Genomic DNA, 15086 nt, shown 5'->3' on the forward strand with positions numbered 1-15086 from the left:
CTGCCAGGATTCTTTGAAACAGTCTGAGGTCAGGTGCTTCTTTGCTCACACTGGATCCTTCCCATGCAGAGAGGAGCACACCGGGAAGAGCACCAGGCTCACATGAACAAGGTCGTTACCTAAAACATTCACCAGCCACCGGGACCCCATTTCAGAGCCCCAAGCACGTTACTGACCAGAGATATGTGATTAGATTAAAACACCCATTCTTAAGCTTTTACTCTTACGACAAATTTTCCTTTTGATGGTTAAAAAATGACTTAAATAATTCTTAAATCATCTTAGTTATTTTTAATAAGCTTCTTGTCAAATATCACACTTTTCTTGGGACTCTCCAAATTACTCTTCTGTTTTTCTGCTTGGAAAATATATATTTTTTCCAATTAATGCATCACATATGCACTCTGTGGCCAGATTATTATGATCTCTGAACGCATAATAATCTGGCCACTCAGTGTATATCCTATATAATAAAAGGCTAATATGCAAATTACCCCCTCGACCAGGAGTTCGACCAGCAGGCAGGCCGGCAAACCACCCATGTCCCCTCCCCCTGGCCAGGCTGGCCAGATCCCTCCCATGCATGAATTCATCACAGTCAGAGAGACAAAAGGACAATCTTTGTGCTCTTTCCAGTTACTCTCTGCTTTTTTCATCCAAATGGGGAACTGTTTTACTCCCTGTTCCAGCATCAGAATTAGGAGTCTGTTGCATTAGAAGACTGGGCTTCCCATATGATAATACATACACTGAGTGGCCAGACTAGTATGCGTTCAGAGATCATAATAATCTGGCCACTCAGTGTATACTCATAACAAATCACTGTCTTTGTCTTTATTCCTGCCATTTCATATATGTCCCAATTTTTCCTTCATATCGCATGCTATTTTTTCTACCTGTTCCTTACTCTTACTTTTCTTACACACTTCTGAGATGTAATCCCTGAATTAATTTTTTAGCCACCCCAAACCTTCCCTTTTTGAATTAACTTCTAACTCCAATTTTAGTGTCCAGGAGGCCCAGCAAGCTCATACTCACCCCTCATCACAAACGAAGGACACTCTTGCTCCAAGCTCGAAGTTAAGTGGAAAGAGCACACGGCCATTAGGAAGTTGGTCCTGGAAGGCAGCACACGATTTCACTGGAGAAAAAGAAATGAGGAGTAAGACTGCCATGTGAGGTGCAGAGACATGCATCTGCCTAAAGGGTGAGAGTGAGGGGAGGCACCTGCGCATGTGGGGGCGGCTGGGCTCCAGGCTCCCTGGGGCGAACAGCGCAGAGAGGCAGCCCCTCTGAGGTCATAGCCGGGCTCACAGCTGTAGAGCACCTCCTGCCCAGGGGAGAAGCTGTCCTTGTCGCTGGGGGTGTGCTTGCCATGCAGGATTTCTGGAGGCGGCGGACATCCTGGGGAAAGAGAACCAAGCGCTGTTAATAATGTGAAAAGCACTTTTCCCCAGCGGTAAATTGGCCAACAGAATCATAGCTATAAGTCTATATGACTGACACCCTCATTTTGTGAATGGTAATATGAGAGAGAGGCCACAGACCTGATTTAGCACAGAACTGTACTAGCACTGAGATATCCTCAGTTTACTGTTTTCTTTCCATCTAAAATCCTCACCGAAGATTACGCTGCAGACAGTTCCCTTCTAGAATGATTCCCATTACTGGTTACCCAGATACAATTGTTAAGATTGAGGGATTTTTTTAATATCTTCATACTACTTTCAAGAAAAGCATCACCAATTTACAGTCCACCTGTTAGGCAATAAGGAATGCTCATGCTCAAATCTTATCTAACAGATCTGCCAATCACCAATCCCACTCTGGTACAACAAACAGGACTCACATCTCTTCTCATCCCCTCCCAACTCCTTTTTTGTTTGTTTGTATATCCTCACCTAAGGATTTTTTTTTTCATTGATTTTTAGAGAGAGAGGAAGGGAGGGGAAGAGAAAAAGAGTGAGAGTGAGAGAGTGAGAGAGAGAGAGAGAGAGAGAGGGTGGGGGAGGGAGGGAGAGATTGATCAGTTGCCTCCCACATGCGCCCCATGGGAGCTGGGGATCGAACCTGCAACCCTTCAGTACGTGGGCCGATTAACCAACCACCGAGCAACACCAGCCAGAGCCCAACTCCTTTTTCAGTGACCTCTGACATGGGTTGGAGAAGAACTCCCAGCCTCTTCTTTATATAGCCAGATGCTATATAAAGCAAAGACCTGGAGTTCTTCTTTCATTCCAATGAGAAGATGGGCAACCACTGAACAAAATCTTCTAAAAATAAGTACTGCCCTCATAATGAAAGCGCATCTTGCAATACAGCATTTTGTAACTGAGTCTCTGACTGTCTCTTTACACAATTGGTTTTAACTCAATCAAAACACACTTGAGTCTCAAATAAATTGTATAAAGCTGCAGCAAAATGAAACACCATTTCCTTTTGACTTAGAGCAGGTCAGGTCCCCTCTCTGGACTTCAGCTTGCTCAGGTATAAGATGGGAGACTAGACCAGAGGAATGACTCCCTTAAGGACTTTGAAAATACTCTGAGGCTCTAAAAACCCATTTTCAGGGCTCACTACCCCTCTGCCTCCTTGGTTAATAAATGCACAGTGATGTGATATTTAAGTGCTGTGTGGGTTAACCTTTTGCACTCGGATGTCGAGTGTGACTCGACACGGTTAGCATTAGAATAAAGGAATCTAGAAAAAAGCAAGCGAGTGCAAAGGGTTAAATCCCTGTGAACTCCCAGCCTCACACCTTTGCATTCTCCTTTGACTGTTGGGGCCAGAAGCCTGCAAACTATAATTGCTTATCTCCCTGGCCAGCTGAGTTCTGGTTAGACTCTGTCAACTGCTGGAATATATAACAAATTCAAAGGTGGGAAGATGACAAAAGCCATTCTTCTTCTAGAGGAGGCTCAGGAAGTAGCAGTGTTGATGGCTCTTAGTTAGCAGTAGCGACTTAGTGTCTAGCGATAATGGCTTTGGCTCCAGCGATCTCAGCTGCATCCTGGTCCCGGGGCCAGCACTAGAGGGGAGGGCTGCTCAGTGTGTTTCAGCAGTGAGTGCGGGCATGGGTTCTTCAGTCCCGAGCCAACAGCAGATTCCTGCTCCCTGCAAACAGCCCTTCTCCTTTTGCTCTTTCCAACCTTCCAATATCCTATATCCTGTTATCTGCCCTAAATCCCCCACTCCTTGAGCAATCTAGAGTGGTTTTGATTTCCATGGCTCTAGAGTCAGGCAGATTTGGGTTTCAGTCTTCAGTTTGCAAGTTAGGATCTGTTTAATCGTGCACATTATCTAGCCTCTCTAAGAATCCTAAGGGAACTTCACATTCTGTGCCCAGATTTTGCTTTGTTTCTCAACTTGAACACACACACATATACATACACATCTTCTTAGATTCATGCTTCACCCCTAGAATGTTTACTCACACTGCTCGCCACAATCTTCCTCCCAGAAGAAACACTAATCTGGGGATCCTCCCACAGCTCCTGGCACCTGCAGGCCCCCTCGAAGCCTCAGTCAGACTCACCCGGGGAGCAGCTGGGCAACTCGGGCTCCCATCTGTTTTGGGCCTGGCAGCGCACACTGGAGGGGCCTTTCATGACAAAGCCAGGCTGACACCTAAAGCTCACGATTTCATTTAAGGAGAACAAGCTTCTGTTTGCAGATTCCCTTATTCCATTCTCAACGTGCGGAGGCGTGCATTTATTAGGTACGATGCACTGAGGGGCGGGGCCGCTCCAGATGCCCACTTGATCTTTGCTGGTGCAATATATGGACTTCTCGCCCACGAGTTCAAACTTGTCCCTTCCAATCCCAGGGTTGCAGTGATAGGTCACCACTATTCCATACGGAAAATCTTCTCGGCTGTTGCTAAAGAAATCTCCGTTGGCGATGGGTGGTGGTGGCTCACATTGAATACCTGGGAAAAGGGAAAGCCATTGACATAATAGTGAATTGAAATAACGACTGAGAGCAATCCAATGTCACTAAACGGTTACTGTTTTTACACTTGTTATTTGCTTTTCATCTTTGCTAACATATAGATTAGGTTTTCCAAAGTTGTAACTTAGGTGGGCATAATGAAAAGCATAACTCTGCTTTTCCTACTTAGATGATTTCCTATGAACATATCCATATAGTAATACAATTCACATTCTTTTCATTACAAATAACTCTTTGATTATATCATAGTTTACACAGTTTCCCCCCTACTCTTTCCAACTTCCTTCTTAATTTTCATTTTTGTTATAAATGAGACCAGTATAGCTTAATAATAAATAAAAAATACCCTTAATAAAAAAAAAAGTATAAGGAGAAAAAGCTAAAGGAGTCAATCTCCACCAAACCAGTATTACATGAAATGTTGAAGGGTATTCTTTAAGGAGAGAAAAAAGAAGAGGGAAAAGAAAAAAGGATAAAAAATATGAACAATAAAGTGGCAACAAATACATATCTATCAACCGTTGAATCTAAAAATCAAAATAAACAAACAAGAAATCTATGAACAAAATAAACTGATGAATAAAATAGGATCAGAGGCATGAGAACATGGAACAGACTGAGGAATCTCAGATGGAAGCAGGGTGAATGGGAGGAAGGAGATTAAACAAAGACCTTATATGCATTATGCATTACCTATGGATACAGACAATAGGGTGGTGAAAGTCTAGGGTGGGACAGGAACTGGGTGAAGGGGGCAACAGGAAAGGAAAGGGGGCATCTGTAATACTCTCAATAAAAAAGTTTAAAAAATCAATTAAAAAAAGTATAAGGAGAGACAACACAGATATACAGCAGTAAGAAATAGAATTTGAATATATTTACATACACATGAGAATATTTATGAAACTGTAGACAACTGTATGTTAAACATTTTGAAAACCTAAATGATATAAATGAAAATATAAATTACCAATAATAATTTAAGAAGACAGAGAAAGCTACAAAGGGGGATAGAAGTGGGCCAGGAGGAGGCGGGGGAAGGGGGAGAGGAAGATAAAAGTTTTATTCATCTAGTGGTTTTGTACAGTGTCACCCAGGCTAATTGGAACCAGGTTCCCCAGACTTACTTTGCCTGCGTGGCTCTAGGTTAGGGTTGGAGCTTGAGAAATGGGCCTGAAATTTGAGAGGCAGAAGTGAAGCAACAGCCATTCTCCTCTGAAGGTCATTCTTGGTTGGAGGTGACCAGGGGACAGATGAAGAGGAGCCAGGGGTCCCTGTTTGTTCTCGCTCTCCCTATGTTTGCATCCAGCTCTCTGCAAACGCTGGTCCCGCTCACCTGCACTGATTCCTCCCCACGGTCACATGCGTCCCTGTTAACTGACAGCAGCAGCAGCTGTGAAGAGCCAACAAGACCGCTCTCTGCATGAGCCCTTCCCAGCTCCATGCCAGCAGCCAGGTGAGCTTAGCTTCCTGAAAGCGCCGACTCCCAGGCACTCGATGACTGGTGTTTCTCATCTGTTAGAGCAGCTCCTCACACCGCAAGGTCTAATTTCATAACAAATCTCTTATTTCCTAACACTGATAGGAGTTCTGCTTCCATATTTGGACCAATATTTGTCCCAGGGTAACAGAGGAATCTGGGCTTGGTTCTTTAATATGATTATATTTAAGAATTCATGTTGCCTGGCCAGAGTAGCTCAGAGTTTGAGCACTGACCTATGAACCAGGTCAGGGTTTGATTCCTGGTCAGGGCACATGCCCGGATTGCAGGCTCATCCCCAGTAGGGGGTGTACAGGAGGCACTGATCTATGATTCTCTCTCAATATGTTTCTGTCTCTCTCTCCCTCTCCCTTCCTTTCTGAAATCAATAAAAATATATTTTAAAAGAAGAATTCATGTTAATGCTGATCGTGGAAAGGGACACACAAATAGTTGATGGCATGCAGGGACAGAAGATCCCCGAGTTACCATCTGTAAACATGGGAGCAAAGCTTTGAGTGACTAAGTGGTGGCTGTCCTAGGATAGTCTAGGGAAGGCATAGAGTGGGCTTGGGTGCTTGTTTTAAAAACCTGAGAGAATGAAAGTGATGGGTTCAAAGTTTGAAATTCCTGCTCAAGGTCTGGCTCTGAAAGCTTCTGTCTCTGGCCTAAAAGAACACTTGTGCCCTGTAGCCACAGGGCCAAGCTTTCTGAAAAAACTAACCCAACATCTAGTCCTGTGGCTGATTCTCACCATGTCACAGGGTCTGTGTGCTAAAGTCGGAGCACTGCTTGGAAGAGGATTCTGAAAACTGAGATGGAGATGTCCGGACAGATGCTAATGCAGCTGAGTGCCTGGAACCTGGGAATTCTGCTGGGTTGTCCTTTGCGAGGAGAAGTAGCTCCTCCTCCCCTGTCTGAGGAGGCGAGACTCCTCTTCCCTGAAGAAAGTCTAATGGACCCTCCTGACGTAGCTGCCCTGACAGGGCTGCCAGAGGAAGTATTGGTAGTCCGTTAAGTTTGAATTTCAGAAAAAAGTAAACATTTCCAAGTATAATTATATCTCAGAATTGCATGGTATATATATATATATATATATATATATATATATATATATATATATATTTATTAATTTTTTGAAAAATATATTTTTATTTATTTCAGAGAGGAAGGGAGAGGGAGAGAGAGAGAAACATCAATGATGAGAGAGAATCATTGGTTGGCTGCCTCCTGCACACACCCCACTGGGGATTGAGCCTGCAACTCAGGCATATGCCCTGACCGGGAATCAAACCCTGACCTCCTGGTTCATAGATCGACACTCAACCACTGAGTCATGCGGGCCGGGCTGCATGGCATATACGAGTATTTATACTGCAAAAATACTTGTTGCTTATCTGAAATTCAGATTTACCTGGGTATAGAATATTTTTTATTTACTAAACCTGGCCACGCAAATGGTAACACTCGATGATCTTCCTCAGGACCTACCCCTACCACCTCACATCGTTTCTAGTGCTCTCACCAGATTCAATTCCTGGCAGGAATAGGGGTGGGGTGGGGGTGGGGGATAAAAATTATGACTCATGAGAGGTGCAAATGAACCCGAAGAAGTGAGATTCTGAATTCAGTGTGATAGTTTGAGTGCTGAGTGAAGTTGAGAGACCAGAACTTTGCTAAAATACCTCAGGGGCAGATATCCTATTCATATAGGAGAGGGGCAGGAAAACGATATAAATGAACTAAAGCCAAACAAAGTGAAGCCAGGGGCCTGCTCCGTGCTGCCCGACACGGAGATGCAAGCAGACCATGAGGGACCCCGGAACCAAGGACATTCCTGCAAAGACTGATGACTAGCTACTCAGCCATACCCATCACTTACCTATACCATCAAAGGGAAACAGACCACAAAATATACCTTGTAATGGTTAATCCCGACTTTCCCCACTCTGTTTCCCCGTCCCAGCAATTTTCCATAGGAACTACAGACAGGTATAAGCTCAACGACCAGAGATGGTTGGGTCCTCTTCCTTCTCTCCTGAGGGGAGTCCACCCCTCTGTCTGAGGAGTGGCTTTTCCTGTGTGTCCTGTCTGCTCAATAAAACCTGCTTCTCCATTTTAACCTCTTCTGTCCGGCTCAAGTTTTGAATTCCTTCCTGCATGAAGCCGAGAACCCACCTGGCATCACAATGGTCCAGGGCTCTGAGAATGCTCCAGGGCATTCATTTTGTAAGAACTGTGCATAGGCTCCTTAACTAAGTCCATCCGGTGGGGGTGGGGGGATGGGTGAAAGAGGGATCTTTCACCTAAGGCTTTGAGAAATACATTCATGTAGGAGTTTCCGCATCTTTGAAGAACTCTATGGTTCCTCTATGTAGGCCATTCCCACTGTCGGAATGACAGTGGGAAACAGTTGCTATTGAACCAAGTTCCCTGAGTTCAAGAGGGATGACAGGACCTCAGAATGCCAGAGGCCCAGTGGCAGCCCTTAACTGCCAGAGGCCATTGAAACAAATCAGAATGATTTATCTGCAGAGACCTTTGTCATCAGTTCATTGATCATGGAGTCTCAAGAAATGAAGTAGATGTAGAGTGAACTCAGGTTGGTATGAGCAGAAGAGATCTAGGTCTGGTGGCCGGAAGTCTGACGTGAAGCACTGTAAAGGAGAGTGGTTCTTCACCAGCCGATTCCCAGACTGAGAACCAGTTCACACACACAGAGGAGCCTGAGGAAATGGGAGTCTGGATCTTCTTGAGGAAGCACCCTGCTACACAGCCAAAAGGTATAGGAAACTCCCTCCCCCACCCCCCCAGCCTTCACCAAAGAGGCTTAAAAGAAGTTACTGGGGTTTGGATATAAAAATGGTTACAGAATAGAGATAGAGATGAAAATATAGAAATACGCATAGATGTATGATCTTGTAATAAAATTGAACAATGGGTCTTGAAAGGACTGACTCCATCCTGTGCCTTGCCCTCCATCTGAACCATAGGCACTCCATCTTGTTCCTGTAACCTCCATTTTGTAAGAACCGTGGTTTAAATTTTCCACTAAACACACATGGTCCTTTGTTCTGTTAATTCCAGGAAGTAACTGAACCAGATAGCCTCCCTGATAGAAGTAACTCTGCTATTTCTACCTTTGTAGGCACGCTTTTGCGAATAATGAGGAAAATAAGACATTTTGGGGGAGGGGCTAACAATCTGAATCTGTGCCAGTACATTCTTGTCAGCCTATAGTCTAGTCACTGCCCCCTTTGAATTATCTGGTCCTGCAAGACTTGTTTACCTAAGTACGACTCCCATTTTAGAGATGCCATAAACCATGAAAAATACACAACCCCGAGACGGAGTTATCAGCACTGGTGCCAAGCCAGGCCTTTAGATGTGGTCTCCCCATCCCAGCACAGGGTTTTTTTTTGTTTGTTTGTTTGTTTGTTTGCCTTTATAAGCTATCCCCTAAGTTCATACAGGGCCGAGAGGTTTTGGAGAGGCATTAGTCCTCTCGCAGCCGCCTGCGTTTGCAATGAAGACTCCAAATCTGGCCCTCTGACTGTGGCGTCTTCTGTTTGACTCACTCTATTCCAATATAACAAAATGAGCTATTGCCATACAAACTGTTTTGGCATCTGATTTTTTTTTTTTTCACATCAAATCCTATCTAATAAAAGTAATATGAAAATTAACTGTCGCTCCAACACACAAGATGGCCGCCCCCATGTGGTCAAAGATGGCTGCTCCCATATGGACACAAGATGGCCGCCACAAGATGGCTGGCAGGGGAGGGCAGTTGTGGGTGATCAGGCCAGCAGGGGAGGGTAGTTGTGGGGGGGACTCAGGCCTGCAGGGGAGGTTAGTTGGGGGGGACCAGGCCTGCAGGGGAGGGCAGTTGCGGGGGGGCCAGGCCTGCAGGGGAGGGCAGTTGGGGTAGGACCCAGGCCTGCAGGGGAGGGCAGTTGGGAGGGACCACGCCGGCAAGGGAGGGCAGTTGGGGGGGACCAAGGCCTGCAGGGGAGGGCAGTTATGGGCAATCAGGCCTGCAAGGGAGGGCAGTTGCGGGGGGCCAGGCTGGCAGGGGAGGGCAGTTAGGGGCGACCAGGCCATGAGGGGAGGGCAGTTGGGGGGGACCAAGCCTGCAGGGGAGGGCAGTTGCGGGGGGCCAGGCTGGCAGGGGAGGGCAGTTAGGGGCGACCAGGCCATGAGGGGAGGGCAGTTGGGGGGGACCAAGCCTGCAGGGGAGGGCAGTTGCGGGGGGCCAGGCTGGCAGGGGAGGGCAGTTAGGGGCGACCAGGCCATGAGGGGAGGGCAGTTGGGGGGGACCAAGCCTGCAGGGGAGGGCAGTTGGAAGGGATAAGGCCAGCAGGGGAGGGCAGTTGGGGGCAACCAGGCCTGAAAGGGAGGACAGTCAGGGGCGACCAGGCCAGCAGGGGAAGGCAGTTAAAGGTGATCAGGCCAGCAGGGGAGGGCAGTTAGGGGCAATCGGATCAGTAGGGGAGCAGTTAGGCATCAATCAGGCTGGCAGGAGAATGGTTAGGGGGTGATTAGGCTAGCAGAAAGAAGCAGTTAGGGGCAATCAGGCAGGCAGGCAGGCGAGCGGTTGGGAACCATCAGTCATGGATTGTGAGAGGGATGTCCGATTGCCCCCGATCGGGCCTAAATGGTCAGTCGGACATCCCTCAAGGGGTCCCAGATTGGAGAGGGTGCAGGCTGTGCTGAGGGACAACCCCCCCCATGCATGAATTTCATGCACCAGGCCTCTAGTAGATATAATAAACATCTTTATATGTCATTAAGTGCTTCTTCAAGATATTTTTCTTTTATGGCTGAATAAAATTCCAGTGTACAGATTTATTTCTTCTAATGCTGCATGGCTATTTTATGTTCCTTAGGAAATCCTATGTAGTTATTTTTATCATGTTTCTTTCCTTTTGGTAGATTCTTTCTAAACCATATTTTGAAACAAGTAGTACATTTAGGTCACCAGAACAATTTCACTATTATAAAGAATGCAGCAATGACGAGTTTACAGTGAACTCCTTGCAGAAAGCTGTGTTTATTTCCTCAGTGTGAATTCTAAGAAGCAGAATTCTACTTCTACTTTTGTATGTACCCACTTTTGAGGCTTGTTGAACCCTCGAACATGAGGGTGTTGATTCTTCCACAGCTTCATTACCTTGGAGAGCATCGCTTTATCATTCTATATTTATTTGCCAAGCAGAATGGTTATTATACTGGGGATGGTAGAACCAACCTAATTCCAAATTAACTGAAGTAGAAATACATTTTAGAGGCTTTTATGCCTTTAAGTCCCCAGATTCACAAAAGGCACATCCTGAGATAAGGAAGAACTTAAACAGTTGCCGGGAAACCCACAAGTACTTTGAGGACAGTAGCGCTGTCTTCAACTATCTGAAGGACAGAATGCACAAAAGGAATTCAATTCAAATTTTTATAAATTCAGGTGGAAACTTAGACTCTACTGGTAAAGGTAATAGAAAAGAAGATTTCAACTCACTCTGACAAACAGGTACTTCATTTTCCCAGGCGACAGTATTGCCTACGATGCTGCAATAATTAGAAGTTTCACCAATGAGTTGGTATCTAGAGGCAAAGGATAATGAATGTTACATTCTAATGTTGCTGCTTAGATTGTTATTTACAAGAGACCACCATCTTGAAGAATTCAGAACAACAATTTCCTTCTGTCAAACTATCAATTTCTCAAAGTTTATGTCTGTATTGGGACTTGTAAATTTTCTCCTTTACACCTTCTAAACTGGATGGAATCTCTCTTCTTTATCAACTTCAGATACATTTTTATGTAAATCTAAGGTAAATAAGATTCATCAAAGTAGAACCAAAGGAAATCCAAGCAGAACAAAGATTTGAACACGAATCCCATATTTTAAATATTAAAGGTAGAAATTCTCAATTAGTATGCCCCAAACTGTTTAAAGTGTGCCATAAAATTTAGAAAAATTAATGATATTTATATTTACTTCAACAGAAGCTCTGTGTAGTGATGGAATGCTGGGCTGACCCACTCACGAGAATTGGTATAGATAGGGCCAAACTTGATACTATTACAAATTGAGACAAATAATCCTATCTAATAAAGAGGGAATATGCTAATTGAGCCTCACACTGTTGCAAAATGGTGGTGCCCACAGCCAATAAGGAGGGAATATGCTAATTGACTGCCCCGCCCTCAAAGATGGCGGTGCCCACAGCCAATAAGGAGGGAATATGCTAATTGACTGCCCGCCCTCAAAGATGGCAGCACCCACAACCAAGAAGGAGAGAATATACTAAATGACTGCCATGCCCTCAAAGATGGTGGCGCCCACAGCCACAAGATGGCAGCGCCCAGTCCCCTCAGCCCCACTGGGGCGGTGGGCACGCAATAAGGCCGGGACCACCCTCAGGTGGGCCTGGCTACTCCACACGCCTGTCTCCAGAGCCCCCCAGTCCCCTCAGCCCCTCAGCTGCCTAGGGCCAGCCAGAGACGCAGGCATGCCTTGGATGGCGGCTTCCCAGCCTCCCAAGGCAGGTCTGAAGCACAGGCAAGTCTCAGATGGTGGCTGCTCAGCCACCCAGGGCTGCCCGAGGCTCAGGTAACCAGGGCCGGCTGAGGCTTGCACTGCCAGCATTGGCAGCAGCAGAGGTGTGATGGGGCGTCGCCTTCCCCTGATCGCTGGGTTGCCTCCCACCCCTGAGGGCTCCTGGGCTGTGAGAGGGGGGCAAGCTGGGTGAGGGCCCCCCATCCAGTGCATGAACTTTCATGCACCGGGCCTCTAGTATCAAATAATAGTCAAGTGTTATCTGGTATAGTTAGAACAATGCCATCTATCTATCTATTTATATAAAAACCTAAGCAATCGGCCCACTGTTCGACCAGTAGCTATCACGCACACTGACCACCAGGGGGCATATGCTCAATGCACAGGCATGGAAACATGGAACAGACTGATGAATTTCAGAGGGAAGGGGGGAGAGTGGGAAGAGATTAACCAAAGATCTTTTATGCATATTAGAGGCCCGGTGCATGAATTCATGCACTGGTGGGGTTACTCAACCTGGCCTGTAGGGATCGGGCCAAAACCAACTCTCCAACATCCCCTATGGGTCCCGGATAGCGAGAGGGCACAGGCCATGCCAAGGGATCCCACTGATATATGAATCCATGCACTGGGCCTCTAGTGTGTGAGTGTGTGTGTGTGTCTGTGTGTGTGTGTGTGTGTGTGTGTGTGTGTGTGTGTGTGTACCAGTGCAAGCTTTATTCAAACAGCAAAATAAGCCAATCAGAGATAAATGTAAAGTGTGACAGCAGTGGATGTCATTTAGTTATTGGGTAGATTCTGTCCTCCTTTTGTGAGTTTTAGTTCCAATGAAAACTCAGACTTCTGAGCCTTGTAATGCCATTCTGGTCTGCTTCATTCTTCTGGCTCCGCTAAGTTCTGGATGTGTCCCTGCTGCCTGTGGGAGTGAAGGTGCTCTGCTGGGCTGCCTGATGTCACTAGATGGGGAATGGGGGATGTCCAACCCTCGAGATGGAGAATAAACTCTCTGGCCTGTTCTCTGGCTTTCTGGTGAGGAAGAGCTTCCCACTTCCTATGTGTTGGTGCCAACAGGAGAAGGAGACATTTATCTAGACTGTCTTTCGCTGCTGGGTAGAGGACCAGGAGACATGGGCATGGGAGGTTTCTCCGAGAAACCACCTAGAATAATCTACTATGGACACAGCTGTCGGTGGAGTAGGCATGGAGTGGACCTGCTGCCTTCGTGGGTGTGGGACATGGGTGTGGGACATGGGAAGGACAGCCTCCCTCCATCCTGGTTTCTGCTTATGCTGCTAACATGTGCAGATTGCACCACCATTGCCACTAAGCATGGGTCTCACCACTATGTCCTGCCTGGTTTCCCCTTTCCCAGTCCTATGACCAGAGAGCAATTCTTCTCCCTCTTTCTCTTCTCTTCTCTGGTTTGTTCTCTCTCTCTCTCTCTCTCTCTCTCTCTCTCTCTCTCTCTCTCTCTCTCTCTCTCTTTCTCTCTTTCTCTGCCTGTTGCTACTTCCAGCTTATACTCCTTTCCAGCACAGCACCCAGTATGAGAGAAAGCCCACGGAACTCACAGTGCTGTCATTCTTTAAGTTCTGTGGTCCTTAGACCATCCACCTCTTTCCAAATGTTGTGTTCCTTTTAATAGTTGCATTTGAACTATTTCCAGGGTATTTAGTTATATGTACAGAGACAGGCAGGGAAAAGTGAGTCTTCCCATCTTGTCCTGAAACTGGAGGCTGTAGTATTAACTCTTTAGAAGCTGGTTATAAAAGTTAATAGCTATTCATTGTAGAAAAAGATGGGAAATGTACAGAAAAACGATCTAAACGCTGTATTACAGAAACTAGCATGGTTCATGGTTTAGAGCAGTGCTTCTCAAGAGTTCCATTTGCATGGAAATCACCCGAGGATCTTGTGAAAACGGATTCTGATTCAGTGGTATGAGGATTCTGCATTTGTGACAAGCCCCCAGGAGATGCAGACCCTGCTGGTCTGTGAACCATGTTGGGGTGGCGAGGGCTCAGAGTAAATTCCCTCAGTCTTTTCTAGAAAGAGATATACACGGAACATGTATATCAACTGTCAGGTAGAGGTGGTGAAACTGGACTGGGCCCTGTAAGTCACAGCTGTGTGAGTCCTTTACCCCCAGATGTCTGTGTGTCCTGGCTTACTGCCCCCATTTCCCTCTGCTTCTGCCTCCAGGGTCTGCCCTGCTGCCTCAGGGCTCTGCACTCCAGTTTATCCAGCAGCAAAGCCCTGTCCTCTATATGTCTCTCCCTAAACCCACTTGATCAAAGCATTTTTTTGTTTATTTGGGGGCATTTTAGGGAGCTGTTACCTGGGGAGTGGGTGCCATTTCGCATTTTATTCTCTTCCTCCCTTGTCTTTCTATTCCTGCTTCTCTGCAGTAACAAGCAACTTCTCCCCTTTGCCTTGCACAGAACAGCCCCTTAGGAGTTTCACCTTCCTAAGATAGTATGTCTATCCTAAAAAGAATTCTAGTTAAAACGTTTTTCCATCTTGTAGTGTATGTATGTATATATGTATGTATGTCTCTTCGTTTTATATATGTGATTAATAATAATTTCAGTTGGGAATAATATTTAAAAATTTTAACACACCAGGGTAGCAGCCATTAAAAATATGTATGCCCCTGTGGCGGGGTGGGCTGGAGGAGGTCAATGGGGGGAATAAGGGGACATATGTTATACTTTCAACAATAAAGAATTATTTTTTAAAAATTTAAAAAGTACATATGCCATTTAGTGTTGAGTGTTAGGAAAAAAAAATACTTCTATTCCATTTGTGGTATTTCCTTCTTTCAAATCAAACCAAAAATCTTGGAGTCTCCCATACTCCTTTTTTTTTTTTAAATTTCAACTCAATATCTGGTTTGTGCTGCACCAGCATAGCCAAGGGTGAACCTGAGGAGGGGCGGTGAAGGATCAAAGGAGACAGACAAAGAGAATACAGCTGGGGCTTGGTTGATCTCCCATGCCTGGATGAGGACACAGAAAGATCCAGCCTGCAAGCCATTGCGTTAAAACAAAGGTAGATTAATATGTATACAATTGTTCTTGTTTTGGCAACACTTG

At 45.7% G+C, this 15086-nt stretch overlaps 1 protein-coding gene across 1 annotated transcript in view; it reads right to left on the reverse strand.

Annotated features, from left to right (window-relative positions):
* Positions 1-1034: 1034 nt before the first annotated feature.
* Positions 1035-15086, reverse strand: part of CR1 (complement C3b/C4b receptor 1 (Knops blood group)) — a gene marked incomplete at both ends in the record, with an annotated part of 92656 nt that continues 78604 nt past the window's right edge. Inside the window, 4 exons of the mRNA XM_079762068.1 lie at positions 1035-1141; positions 1228-1404; positions 3536-3928; positions 10947-11032. Coding sequence (XP_079618194.1) covers positions 1035-1141; positions 1228-1404; positions 3536-3928; positions 10947-11032 — 763 coding nt within the window. The remainder of the gene's footprint in view (positions 1142-1227; positions 1405-3535; positions 3929-10946; positions 11033-15086) is intronic.

This window comes from Cnephaeus nilssonii (genome assembly GCF_951640355.1).
Source record: "Cnephaeus nilssonii genome assembly, chromosome: 21".
Classification (NCBI taxonomy): domain Eukaryota; kingdom Metazoa; phylum Chordata; class Mammalia; order Chiroptera; family Vespertilionidae; genus Cnephaeus; species Cnephaeus nilssonii.